General features: G+C 32.3%; 1 protein-coding gene across 5 annotated transcripts in view; it reads right to left on the reverse strand.

Moving 5' to 3' along the window:
- Positions 1–5,669: 5,669 nt before the first annotated feature.
- The window catches only part of CHD1 (chromodomain helicase DNA binding protein 1), a 74,187-nt gene continuing 65,141 nt past the window's right edge, over positions 5,670–14,715 (reverse strand). For 3 of the 5 annotated variants that reach the window (XM_061189481.1, XM_061189480.1, XM_061189479.1), the window contains 4 exons: positions 9,691–9,787; positions 8,673–8,724; positions 7,941–8,151; positions 5,670–6,387 (listed from right to left, as the gene is read on the reverse strand). In XM_061189481.1, the coding sequence (XP_061045464.1) occupies positions 6,042–6,387; positions 7,941–8,151; positions 8,673–8,724; positions 9,691–9,787 (706 nt within the window). In that variant the 3' untranslated portion in view covers positions 5,670–6,041. Of the gene's footprint in view, positions 6,388–7,940; positions 8,152–8,672; positions 8,725–9,690; positions 9,788–14,715 lie in introns of those variants that run through there. The other 2 variants (XM_061189482.1, XM_061189483.1) reach the window with 2 other exon arrangements.

The following is a 14,715-nucleotide window of genomic DNA, read 5'->3' on the forward strand; positions in this document are numbered from 1 at the left end:
CTTCTAGAAGAAATCATAGGAGAAAAAATCTTTGTGACCTCAAGTTAGGCAAAGATTTCTACACACAAAGAATGAATCGTAAGAGAAAAAAATGGATAAACTGGACTCTTTCAAAATTTTTTTAATTCTGCATTTCAAAAGGGACTGTTAAGAAAATGAAAACACAAGCCATAGACTAGGAGAAAATCTTTGCAGCTTATCTGACAGATGACTTGTATCAACAATTCTGTTTTATAAAGTTGGAAAAAATGTGAACAGATACTTTACCAAAGAGATAAGGATGGCAAATAAATACACTAAAAGATGTTATCACTAGTCACTAGGGAAATGCAAATTAAGTTACCACTGCACACTTATCAGAATGGCTAAAATGCTAAATGCTCACATGAGTAGAGAGTAATAAGAACTCTCATCTATATCTGGTGGGAACATAAAATGGTACATCCACTTTGGAAAATGGTTTGGCAGTTTTTTATAAAGTAAAACATATGATTTACCATACCACCCAGCAATCCCACTCCAAGGTATTTACCAAAGAAAAATGAGAATATGTCTATCCAGAGACCCTTACATGAAATGTTTATAGCGTCTTTATTCATAACCCAAAGACTGGAAACCCAGTTGGTGAATGGTTAGAAACAAACTGTAGTACATCCAATACGAGAAATGCTACTCAGTAATAAAAAGGAGGGGATTTTTGCTATTTCACCTGAAAAATATTGCAAATGCAACCTATTTCTCTTGCATTATAGTGTCTTTACAAGTTGTGTTCTTTACTTGTGAGTAGGAAAAGATAGTGGCATGCCATCTAAAAACATATTTCCTCTCAAAAGATAAATAAAATAGACAAATCCAAATGTTTTATATTTTCCTCCTACATACCACATCTCTGAATATCTTTTCACAAAGTATCATTAAATTTCTTAAGTAGCCATAAATAACAGAAACCAATTTTTCATTTATATGTAAGCACATGCATATTATTTATAACAGTGGAATTAACCTCTATTATTCAAGTCAATAAATATTAAAATCCTTAAAAATATTACTTGGGCCCTTCTCTGCCAATTTTAATTTATGGAAATGACACTTAGTTGTTTCTCTATTTCTCAAGTGTCTCAGGTGATTTATTAGTCAGGTTTAAAAACTGGAAGATAGTAAACAGACTCTAGTAATAGAGATGCTGATAAGGCATACTAAAGTTTCCAATAATACTAACAGATCACGTAACAATGACAAGAAAGAAAAGTTTGGTAATGCTAGCCATTTATGGAACATAGCATTTCTGGGAGACATCAAAATAATGAAAAAAACACAACTGATGTGTGAGGCACTGTTTTAGGTGCTGGGGATACAGCAGTGAACAAAATAAAGGCCCTGCCCTACTGGAACTACATTCTAGTGAAGAGACAATGACAAATGAAAATAATAATAATAATAAAGTCAAGTAATGGTTAAGCGTTAGAAGAGAAAGCAAGATAAGGAATGTAAAAATAAGGGCAGGGTACTAATTTGGAGACCTGAGATGACATTTGAGCTGAGACCTGAATTAGGTGAGGGAACAAGTTTTCTGCAAATCAGGGATAAAAATATTCTTAATAGAGGAAACAACAATCCAAAGACCCAAGAGTATTCTCGGGTGTATTCTAAAAACAATGGAAGTAACATGAGTGAGGCAAAACAAACAGAAATAGCTAGGGGGAAAGTGTCATAGATTAGAGAGCTGTGAATGCTGAGTCCATTCATCAAAAATTATGGAACATTTGGAAGTTGTTTTTTTTCTTTTAACTGTCAGTGATGGAGAAGAGTTGAATCTAGTTTTACTATTTTAAAATTAGGTATCTATTAGATATCTAAGTGGAGATGACTTCATGGGGAGTGGTTGAAGCTGAAGATACTCTGCGCAGAAATGGAAGGAGAAGGAAAAACAGTAAAGCTGTTGAGACAGAGAAAAGAAATTCAAAAGTCGTACGCTAGCAACACCATAGGAATTCCAAAAAGTAAAAAGAACTGGGCAAGAGGCAAGATGTGAGCAAATAAATAATAAAACCACACCTAGACTTAGCACAGTGAAACTGCACAACACCACAGACAAAGCAAAGGTTTTAAAAGTAAAAAGAGAATAAAGCAATTAAGTGCCAATTCCATAGCTCATTCTACAGATTGGAAACCTAATGGCAGCCTACAATAATGAAATTACAATGCAACCCACATTTCTGCATGTGAAGTATGTATGTCATCAGTACAATCGATTATCCTTAGCTCATTTAATAGAATCATTATAAGCTAGGGAGCTTCTTGAAACTGTTTATACCTCTTCAATTTAATATTTAGATCAAAACTCAAATGTGGAATAGAATTTGGAATTAAACTAAGCAACTCCTTCATTTGGGAGTTTGAACTACCAATCCCATTTCAAGTAAAGGTTCGGTTTTTTTTTTTAACTTAAGAACAAGATGGCTAATGGCCTTTTACAATAGAAAATCTGGCACATGAAGCCCCACTGGAGAACTTGTATAGATACTTGAAAAAAATCTGAAAAGTATTTTTTAAATTCTACTTTACCAAGTAATCTCATCTTTCATTATTTAACATAGGTACTATTTCCTAAATCTAGGTCTTTCTTTATAAAGAATCCAAAGAGTTTCTGTAATAAAATCTACCTATTAGGTAGGTGCTAAAAAAAAGAAAAAAGAAAGAAAATTAGCGTAAAGCATTCTGCAAAATCACTCACTATCAATATATAGTCATTTCCAGGAGAAAATGTAATTTCAATTGAATTATTTTCTTTTAAATGTCTAAAAGTAAATGCCTTAAGAATTTAACACAGAAGTTTTGACACTGTCTCGATATTTTTGTTGTTGCACTATTGCCTAGTTGCTTCCTTTTAAACATGTTGCATCCATCAATCTTGCATAAAGTGCTGCAATAATATGTAATAGGTTTTGTTTGTATTTTTGAATTGAGTCTTGAATGTAAATAATCTGTTTGATAGAGGTATCTGTTAATATGCTTGAATGTATCAATTCAGAAACATTTAAAAATTTTTTTTGCATTACTTGCTAAGTAATGAACTACTCAAAATTTTAACAGTTAAGCCACATTAAGCAGTTTACATTTAACTTTCAGATGAAGCTGGGAAAGTCTAGGAAAAAAATCCTATGTTTAATGATTAGTTGCTTTTTCAAATCCCCCCACCTTAAAAAGCCTCATAAAGTTATTTATAGTCCAATGATCATTTTCTAGTCAGAAACAGTAATGTGGTGCAAAGACAGAATTATGCCATTTACCCTTTGTGCATACTCCTGATAAATTTCAAGGAAATGAAATCTGTGTAAACCAGCCTATAATCTACACAAAACTTTAATTACTTAACCTCAAAAACAGATCACAAAAGGGAAATTACATATGTAATCTATGTTTTATGCAACTTTAAGGTTCTAATTTTATTAAGCCCACTCACTGTGAAGTTAATGAATGAATCATTCACCCTCATTTTCCACAGCTTTCCAGTCTGAAAATTATCTTCTAACATACCCTAAGCAAAGAATATTTTCTTTATACGCAAACAGGCCATTGCTTTTAGTAAGAATCATTTATTGTGTATTATTAAGGTGGAGGGTTAATTGGTACAGTACTATGCATAATCTCTCATTCTCGAAAAATTAAACACAAATGGATAAAAATGGCAGATCAGAATGAGCATGTAAAAAGACAAAAATTAAGCATATTTTATAGAGAATTTTTCCTGTTATATCTATGTACTAATGTTCTTCTCCATGTGTCTTAAAAAATTTATGGCTTGTTCCTTTTCTACATAATTGCTGATTCTTAAAAATAATGAACATATTTTCCATCAATTAATAAATGTTACATACAGTTTTAGATTTTTTATTCAACTCAGCTATTAGTTGACTGAAATATTCAACTAAACGTAGCATTGTTAAGAAAGTTAGAGCCCATTCCATTGTCTCAAAAATGTAATACTGTTTTATGAAATTTTCACAATAGGATATAATGCAAATGTCCCAGCTACAAAGTGATAAATTAAAAATGCCAACCCTGATCTGTTTCCTCTGTTAATATTATGATTTTATTAAGCATTATAATTTTTTATTAATGCTATCTTGTAGAATAAAGTAATCATTTATACTAATAGTGGAAAAAAGTGAAAAAGCTTAAAAAATGTGTACCAGCACTAAACTGTTTTATCACTTTTATATTTAATTATAATCAGACGTTTAAAAATTTGAGTTATTCCTCTTGTTATCTGACATACCAGGAAAAGACATTCAGGGTAACTCTGGGTGGGGGAGGGGGGGGTGAGGGGGGCAGGGGGGGGATAAAGAAGCTCTGTTTTGTACACATAGTGTAAATTTTAGACCTAATTGGATAAAAGGAAAATATTAAAAAATACATCTATGGACAAATTTCTGTACATCACTCCCACAGCTAATCAACAGATACATTTAAGAATATTATAGGAATATATCAATATACTTATATTTGTCAAAGTTAAGGTTCAAATTTGTTACATCACAGCACACATCCAAGAATGTATGCCACATGATTAAAAAATTCCCACTGAATATAACAAAATAAAAAAATCTGTAAATAAATATAAGGCATTCTAAAATAATATCTGCAGAAAATCAAGAGTCCAACAGAGATTTCTATGATCTAAATTTTACTTCATAGATTCATATATTCTTCAAAATAGATTTAACTGTAGTGCTACACATTAACAATATTCAACTGCTTATCAAAATATCCTTTTCTAGAAGCTAAATGTGACTACTTAAAAAAAAAAGTTAAGTGCTTGAGGGAATAAGAATGCAGCAGAAAATTACAGGAGCCCACATATCCTTTTTCTTAAATTTAATTTGTCATATATAAGGTTTTTATATACAATCAGTGTGCATTGTAACAGTTTTTATTAAAAGTCAATCAAGTTTATCTAAAATGTTACCTGGCTGCATAGCACATTTGACATTATTGCCCACATGAAAAGGAAAACAAATGGATTTACAATAACTTTTGGCCATTTGGATTCTGAAAGTGTTCATACACCTACCCTTTTAAACCAAATGCATCTGAAAAAAATGTTTCCAGAGCATGCAGTTTAGATTTTACATTATCATCTCACCATTTTGTTACACAATATTGACTAAAAAAGGGAAAGGAAAGAAATAACATGTATCTAATAAAATAGTCAATATAAAAAGGACTAATGGAATTAAGTGGCCCCTTTCCCCATTTTTTTACATTCTAAACAATGACTCCATCAAGACAAATCATTAAAAAGTGTTATTACACTGATATATATATTTTTAAATGATAAGAAGGCCTGAGTTGGTAGGGAAAGGAACAGTCAAAAAAAGCCTGAGAAGGGGAAGGAAGTAAGGAAAGCTCGTTTAATCCATTTACAGTAATTTACAGCCATTGTTTGTGTGTGTAAAAAGGCATAATAATAGATCACAAACAGGAAATTCCTGGCTATTTTACAGATATAAGTACAGAATTTAAATATTCAAGCTTGTGATGAAAAGCGGCAAGGTGGTCGCAGTGTACATGTAAACAAGTAGCTTTGGAAAGTGAATAAAGTCCTTGAGTGTGTTTTCTTTATTAAGAAAAGAACTCTCTTTCATTCCTTCCTGAAACATGATCACAGGTCAGAGTAAAGTTCATATACAAACATAATTTAAATGGATGTCAGTCTAAAACCACTGACTTAAAAACAGTTTTATCCAGCCTATATGGAAGGGCAGTGTTGAGGTCCCTGTAATAGTAAACATTTTCCATTTCTTTAAAAAAGAAAAGAAAAAGTACTACAATATTTGTAGTACAGTGCAGCATAATCCTTAAATATAAAAATATTTTCTCTTCTGTTGGGATAATAGACCTTGCATCCTGGAAAGAAGTAACAATACTGCTACTGATAGAAGATCTGTTTATATCTTTCAAGTCATGTAAGGCAATTACTGTGTTGGTTTATGATATATGGCTAAAAGAAAAGTCCAGAAAGACACTATCAGTTTTTGTTATGTTTTCCGACTACTCCAGGTATGCTCAGGTGTACTTCTGTGTTCAATTGAGTGTTCAAATGGAGATCTGGAGCCATAAGGAGACCTCTGATCTAGTGGTGATCTAGAGCCACTACTGGAAGCTCTATGGTCCAATTGCCAATCTGAGTGATACCTATAATCCCTGGAAGATTTATGGTGTGTATATTCAGAACTTGACCGATGGTCTGAATGCAACCGATGATCTGAATGAGAACGATGATCAGAATGAGTTCTGTCTTTTAAACTTCCTTCCAAATTTGACCTGTGGTCTCTACTCCTGTGATCATCCAGTTTTCTGTGTTTCTCTCTATCACTATAGTATCTAACAAAAGAGAAATTAGGAATTTTAGTTAAATTAATAATGCTAATTAAATGTTTCCAAATAAATAAAATCTTATTAAAAATAAAACAAAATTACTTTAAAGCATACTTTTAATTGTATACAAATTCAGTGTTTAATCACAAAACTTTATAAGTGAGCTTAAAAATCACTGGAAATATCTCTGCATGCCTTTGGAAAAACTATTCCATTCATTAAACTAAAGTGAAACCATACAAAGCACTTCAGGTAGCATCTAATTTCTCTTGCTCATTTTAGATTGGCTGCTACTTTTTATTCTATGCATCATTTGTCTTAATACATCTTAACTATCTGAAAGTTGGAATTAAGATAACTACATGAATCTAAAATACCCCTGAAATCAGAGCCTTTTATGAGCCTGTAAGCAGGAAAAAAAATAAAAACCTCTAAAACAGTCTATGAAATAAATTTGTAAAAGATAATTTTTATTGGTTGGTGATGCCTATTAAAAGCTTCCTTAATTTGATTACTTATATAGTAAGACTTGATATATAAGTCATTGTGAAATTTACTCCATACATAAATGTGGCAGTTGGCTAAAAAAAATTATGGCAGTTTAATATAAAGTAATCTCTAAAATGTTTGCCTTTTCAAATAAAATACACCAAACATAATTTAATGGTTTTTGGTTCACAAAAGGTCCTTATTATAAACAAAATAAATTGTTATGTAAGTCTGTGAAATTACAAACATTTACCACTACAAATATGGCTTTTCCTTTTCATTGTGTGCCTTTTTCTAATTTTTAAGAGCCATTATACAGTTGACATGTTTATAATGTGGCTGTGTTTCTCAGAAGAAATTACTGCAGTGAGCACAACTAAAATACAAAAAACCTACTAACTTCCTTATTTCTGATCTTTACTTTTACCCTTCTCAGTATTTTTGTTTGGCTTACAGTAATGATCACTATAATGAAAATATTCCCTTACCAACAAAGGAGTAAAATATATTGTTATATTACAGTTGTTTACTACTTAAAGGCTTCAAAAAAATAATAATATATGGAGAAAACGTCCTGATTTCAGGACTATCTCAGATTGCTTTAAGTTTAACCTCAATGAATTGTTTTCACATAAATTAATTATTCACATAAATATTAGGAGTTTTTTTTTTAATGGAATAGAATGTAGAATTCACCACCACCTCACTTCAGCCACAGTCCATCAATCTTTTATTTTACCTTACTATATTTTGAAGAGTATTTGAGCCAATATTCTCCAAAACCAGCAATAATGAATCCCATGACTTACAGAACTCCCTACACTAAACTTTTTCTTATTGTATACTTTGATCTTAAATTTATAATTAAAAATCCATTTTTATAGAGAAATTCAGCTCTTAATATTAACCAAAAGAACTATATTTCAGTTTTTCTTATTTACAAACAAAACCTTTACCTTACATAAGACTTATTTTGATTACCTGAAGACTGAATTGGCCGATAAAGTCAAATACAGCAAATAAAATAAAGAAGACATCAATAAGCAAAATTTTAAAACTGTCAAGTTTACCTGCTGTCTTGCTTGTAGTGATCCCAATCACGATGATCTTTACCATTACTAAAAGAAGAATAGGGTCTTTTCCTAGAGTCACTCTTTTTATAAGAATCTCCCTGATGTCGGTCTTTATGATGATCATGATATTGAGATAAGTGCCTATCAGATGAGTAACTGTCCCTGCTGCTATCATCATGATTTGTATTCTCTTTTAATCTTTCCACATCTGTTAGATAGAAGTGTCCAACTTTTGTTAATGACTTAAAAAAATACATGGTAAACAAAAGTAACTTCACTGCTAGATTATAAGAACTCCTGTTTCAACTCCAACTAACAAAACCGGTTCTCAAATACAGGCAGTTAAAGCATTTAGAAATGGCTTTATAAAAGCTATACTAAGGCTTACAAATAGGTTACTTTAATCTGAAATGTGAAAAATCACAACCGAAAAGTATAAGGCCCTTTTCCTTCTTAGACTATACTTTTGTGACTCTTACACAGAAAGAATACATTATTATTCCAAATAATGTTTTTTTAAAAATATGTTCATTTCAACAATTATTCTATAATTTCTAGAAAGTGGTAATAGGTTGATTTATGGGAAAGTTAATAATAAGCTAAAAAGGATTATTAAGATACTAGATTCGATATAATAACATGGGTATATATCATCTAAAACACCCCCCACCAAAAAACCCCCCCAATTTTAAAATTTACTTTCCAAAACAATTAGCAAGACTTACTTACCTGGATTTCTAATCACTTGAGTATTCAAGTTGCTGTTCTGGTCATTATTTTGCTAAAATAAATGCACAGGTGTAAGAATCTTTTAAGTGGCTTCAAACACCCTTATAAAAAACAGGATACAGAAAATCCTTATGCTAAAAGAAGTTCTCACTTAAGATGTTAGAATGTATAAATGTAATGTCTGCAGATATTTTTTAAAAGCATAAACTATTTGTCCCATGACTTTTTAAAAAGTTTGACTTTGAAATAATTTTAGACTTACAGAAAAGCTGCAAAAATAGTACTGAGGGTCCCCATATGCTTTTTACCAGCTTCTCCTACTGTTAATATCTTATATAACCATGGTATAATGATCAAAACTAAGTAATTAATACTGGTACAATACTATTAACTGAACTACAGACTTTATTCAGATTTCACATTTTTCCACTGAGATCCTTTTCCTCCAGAATCCAATCTGGTACTCCATTACACTCAGTTTTCATGTCTTCTTAGTTTCCTCCAAACTGGGACAGCTCTTTAGGTTTTTCTTGTCTTCCATGACCTTGATACTTTTGAAGACTACTAGACAGCTATTTTATAGAGTATTTCTCAATTGGGGTTTATCTGGTATTTTCTCATGATTGGATTGAAGTGATGCTTTTTTGCCAGGAATTCCACAGAAGTGATGTACCTTTTTCAGTACACAGTGCAGGGGGTTCATGATGTCAATATGTCTTATTACTGGTGACATTAACTTTGATTGCTTGTTTAAGGTGGTGTGAGGCAGGTTTCTCCTCTACAGAGCTATTATTTTTCTCTTTGTAATCAATAAACATCTTGGAGGAGATACTTTTAGACTATGCCAATATCTTGTTTTCTTGCCCACTAATTTTAGCTTCCCTTGGAGGATCTTACCTGCAACAATTTTTATTGTGAGATTTTCTATTTCCTTCATTCCTTCTACATTTATTAACTGAATTCTTCTGTAAGGAAAAATGTTTCAATAACATAAAGAAAAAATGATGCATTAATTTACCTGAGATTCCTGCCGTTTTTTAATAGCATGCTTATATAATTTATGTAATTTTCTTGCATCAAACTCAGTAAACTTAGATACAAAAATCCACAGGTTTCTAGAAGAAGAAAAGGCAAATTAGTCTGGTGGAAAATATTTAGCTTTTTAATGAAATCCCTTCCCTCTACACAGAAATATACACATCTTAGCCCTCTATGGAACAAGGTCTCAGGAGATTATTTCTAGCATTTTTTTTTTTAAACTTCATATATGGATAAGATTGCAAATAAAACTGGACATTGTTAACTTTTATTTCTCTTTCAAATTCCTTCATTTTACAATCTTTGGATTTGAAAAGTAGTAATCAATCCTAATTTGAAACCAAAGGGAAGTAAACTTACAAATCAGGAAGGGACTCATATTGTGGTTCAGATTAGATACAAAAGGAATAAACTATGTTAATCGTTTGAGTAAAGATACCATCAGATAATATGGATTAAGCCTGTGAACGAAAGGTCCTGAATAATGCATTAAAAAACAACTGTCATTTTATAATTGTGATGTAATCGTCGTGAGAGTAACATGATCAGACACTATAAACCAAGGACAGTATTGTATCTTTAGGTCTCTCTTCCCATTCCCAAGGCTGGGATCAGTAATTGATCATGGTACTCCTTCATGATAAATTCAGATGCAGTCTCTGAATCCTTCTCAACACAGCTTCCTCAGAGCCACTAATAACCAGTGACACTTGAGTTGAAGTCTATGTGCCATCACTGAAAAAGTAACAGCTTCATATATTTACAATTTTTTCTTGAACCACTAGCTTTACAGTAGGTATGTTAAAGATTTTGAATCTTGCTTATATAAACAGAGGAAAGAGATTACTAATTAGCCAGTGATGGAGGTTTAGTGGACTACCCAACATCAACATCTTTGCTGAGTCAAGCAATAGATTTTAAGTGATTTTTAAAAAATAATAAAACTCTGTGTGTGTGAATAATGACTTCCCAAAAGAAAGCCATCTGTCAGGATATTAATTGAAGAAAGAAGGCCTAAGGAAGCAAAAATTCTTAGCTAGAAAATAACTATTCTCATTCTTTTTTATGGGAGAAATAAAGTTATACAGAAGCACTTAATTGGGGGATTTTTTAAAAAGATTTATTGATTTATTTATGGCTGCGTCAGGTCTTAGTTGCGGCACGTGGGATCTTTCGTTGCGACGTGTGGGTTTTCTCTTCTCTAGTTGTGGTGTGCAGGCTCCAGGGTGCATGGGCTCTGTAGTTGTGGTGCGCGGGTTCCAGAGCACGTGGGCTCTGTAGTTTGCGGCCCACAGGCTGTCTAGTTGAGGTGCGCGAGCTCAGTAGTTGTGCCACGCGGGCTTAGTTGCCCCGCAGCATATGGGATCTTAGTTCCCTGACCAGGGATCGAACCTGCGTCCCCTGCATTGTAAGGCAGATTCTTTACCACTGGACCACCAGAAGTCCCAATTTGGGGATTTCTAAACGGCTGAGACATATTTCTCTCAAATACCAAGCATCAATTTGCCTATGACTACAAAACATACATTGTTACAAAGGCTTGAATGAGATAACTGTATAAAGTACCTAACCTGTGTCTGGCTAGGTACTTTATACAGTTTTTATATTTTCAAAGCTCTTTTCTATTACTTAATTCCACAAATAACCAGCCTTTAGGTAGGCACAGTCAATGTAGCAGACAATTTTTAAAATAAACGAACAAATGGGGTAATGAGGCTAAGTGACTTGCCTAAACTCATATAGCTAGGTAAGGCTAGAAGGCAGGGCTCTGGCTCCTAATTCTCTTTCCACTAAGATGAGTAATTCCCAGCCTTTTGATTTTGGACATCGATATGTGTGAAGAGCTGCTTGCTAGTAAACTCCTAAGTGTTAGTAAATTTTGGAAATCAGAAATCTGTGAGTCATACAGTAACTGCAAAATTATCCCAGCATACGTGCATACAGAGATGGATGGATATCTGGTGATTTTCTAAAAGAATTCTTGCCAGTGTTGTTAAGACAGTTGTGGCTTTCTCAAGTGTTTTCTTTCCTTTCTTTTTGTTTTATTAATTATAAATTACCATTTATAATTAATTTAGTTTGTGACAGCTCTTTGCTTAACTGTGTATATGATACCTATTCCTCATCAATATTTTGATCTATAATTTTACAAAAACTAGACTATAAAATTGTACTGCAGTTTAAAGAGCAGTCACCCAAACTCTTATAGTTAATGTGCATATGTGTGTGTAATACTCTCAAAATTTGCTTCTATAGTGATACTTCATATAGCCTGTAAAATTGGGCTATTTAAATAAATTATGGCATATTAACAGGTATATCAAGTTATAAAGACTAATATTAGCAGGCTATTTTAAACTAATGGGACATTTTCATAATACATATGCATAGACTATTTTGTTTCTTAATTTTCAACATCATGAAAATTTTCATACATCAAAGATAAAAGAACTTTACAATGATCACCCATATACCTAATACCTAGATTCTCTTATTAGCATTTTACTGTGCTTGCTTTATCACATATGATTCCATATGTCCATCCCTCTGTCAATCCCTCTAGTTTTTGTTTGATACATTTCAAAGAAAAATTATAGGTATTAGTATATCTCCCCCCTAAATACTTCAGCATGCATATCATTAACTGGAGTCAATATTATTTAGTTTTTTCTTTTGAAACGCTCTTTAGATTATACTACTCTCGGTAATCAATTATCAATGAAACGAAAGAATGAAGAAATAGCTAATACCGAGTCATGAAAGATAATTCTTTCAACAAATTTGATAAAAGTTTATCAGATAGCAGTTGGGAAAATTAAATCATTCAACAACTTCAATACTAAATATAGTAAAATCTCTGTAATTTATATCTAACTTAATTAGCCAAATCCTATTATTATCCATTGTTTGACATTAAATTAGAACAGCTTATTTAAAAATTAAAGTATCAAAACACTGATTAAAAATGGGCAGAGGACCTGAGTAGGTATTTTTCTAAAGAAGACATACAGATGGCTGAGAGGCACATGAAAAGATGCTCAACGTAAGGGAAATGCAAATCAGAACCAAAATGAGATATATCACTTCACACCTGTCAGAATGGCTATCATAAAAAAGGAAAAACAAGTGTTGACCAGGATGTGGAGGACATGGAGCCCTCATGCACTGTTGCTGGAAATGTAAATTGGTGCAGCCATTATGGAAAACAGCATGGAGGTTCCTCAAGAAATTAAAAATAGAGCTACCATATGATCCAGCAATTCCACTCCTCCGTACTTTTCTGAAGGAAATAAAAACACTAATTCGGAAAGATATATGCACCCCCATGTTCACTGTAGCATTATTTTTACAATAGCCAAGACATGGAAGCAACCTAAGTGTCCAACCATAGATGAATGGATAAAGAAGTGGAACACTCTCTCTCTCTCTCTCTCTCACACACACACACACACACACACACAAATATTACACTGTCATAAAAAAGAATAAAATCTCGCCATTTGCAACAACATGGATGGACCCAGAGGGTATTATGCTAAATGAAATACGTCAGACAAAGGCAAATACTATATATTTCACTTATACGTGGAATCTAAAAAAACAAAACAAATGAACATGTGACAAACAGAAACAGACTCACGGATACAGAGAACAAACTAGTGCTTGCCAGAGGGAAGGTGCGTAGGCGCATGGGCAAAATAGGTAAAGGGGATTAAGAGGTACAAACTACCAGTAAGAAAATAAATAAGTCACAGTGATGTAACGTACAGCACAGGGAATATAGTCAATAAATATAACAACTCTGTATATTTACAAATCACTATGTTATATACCTGAAATTAATAGTTAAGTCAACTATATTTTAATAACAATAAAGTAAAATGCAAATTTGGTCCTGTTTAAAAATAAATGAAATTAAAATTATGACTAATGTTCATGGGGTTCTATTAATTTATAAAATACTTGAGTTATTTATTAAAGATAAATGAGTATAATCTGGTTTTCATTTTGTTACTGCAACAAAAGGCTAAAAAGAATCAGCATGTCTTTAAATTGTTAAGAATACTGTGTTAGGGCAGTGGTCACCAGAAGATATTAAAACTTTCACTATAGGTATGACATTAACCTTGAAATAAAATTTATAAGCAAACTTAGAAAAAATTAATTAAATGATAACTGAGTGAAGTGAAATCCACAGCAGCTGAGAAAATTCATCACCTTTAAATGAATTTATACACTATCTCTAGACTATCTACATTCTACAGTTAACTCAAAAGAGTAAAGAGGTAGGAATTAATAAACTGTGTTTTTGTTAGTAATTAAATTTCTTTTTAAGAATACTTTTTCCCTAGAAAAAGTCTAGTTGAAATTAGATTCTGGTCCTAATTATATCACCTGCTGAATTGTGTGATCTTGGGCAAAACTCCAGATCTGGAACTAGCGTTAAGAGTGCGCACCTTGTTGTTAAAGTTCATGCCCTGTGCGCCTCCTTGGCCATACCCCAGTCCCAGCCCTACAAAGCTATTCACCTGAGTCCATTTTTTTCTTCTCTAAAAATGGAAGTATTAACTATTAAGATTTCCTAAATACAGTATTTTTAAAAGGATCAATTAGAATGAAGCATATGAAAGTACTTTGATATACAAATGAAACACAAATACACATTATTATGGTTATCACTTGATTGTAAGTGATTTTTAAATAAAAACTAGTGTTGCATTTCCTCACCAACTATTCATTTGGCCAAAATATTTATATATAAACATCTATAAGCAAGAAATAAAGCAGATAATTATGGTTACTGTAAAAGTTTGCTTAACATCAACTGCTGTATAATTATGGGTGAAGTCCCTATCTTTAAAATTACAGGTAAGGTCTTGATCTTCCTTCCTTTTGTAGAATCAGTAACTGTAGCTGTGTTCTGTGGGGTGGAGTGGAGTAGGGCAGGGTGGTCAGAAGTTCAACCTTAACACAAGGGACTCTCCCTTGCTTCTACATTTTTCCC

Source organism: Eubalaena glacialis, chromosome 4 (genome assembly GCF_028564815.1).
Source record: "Eubalaena glacialis isolate mEubGla1 chromosome 4, mEubGla1.1.hap2.+ XY, whole genome shotgun sequence".
Lineage (NCBI taxonomy): Eukaryota > Metazoa > Chordata > Mammalia > Artiodactyla > Balaenidae > Eubalaena > Eubalaena glacialis.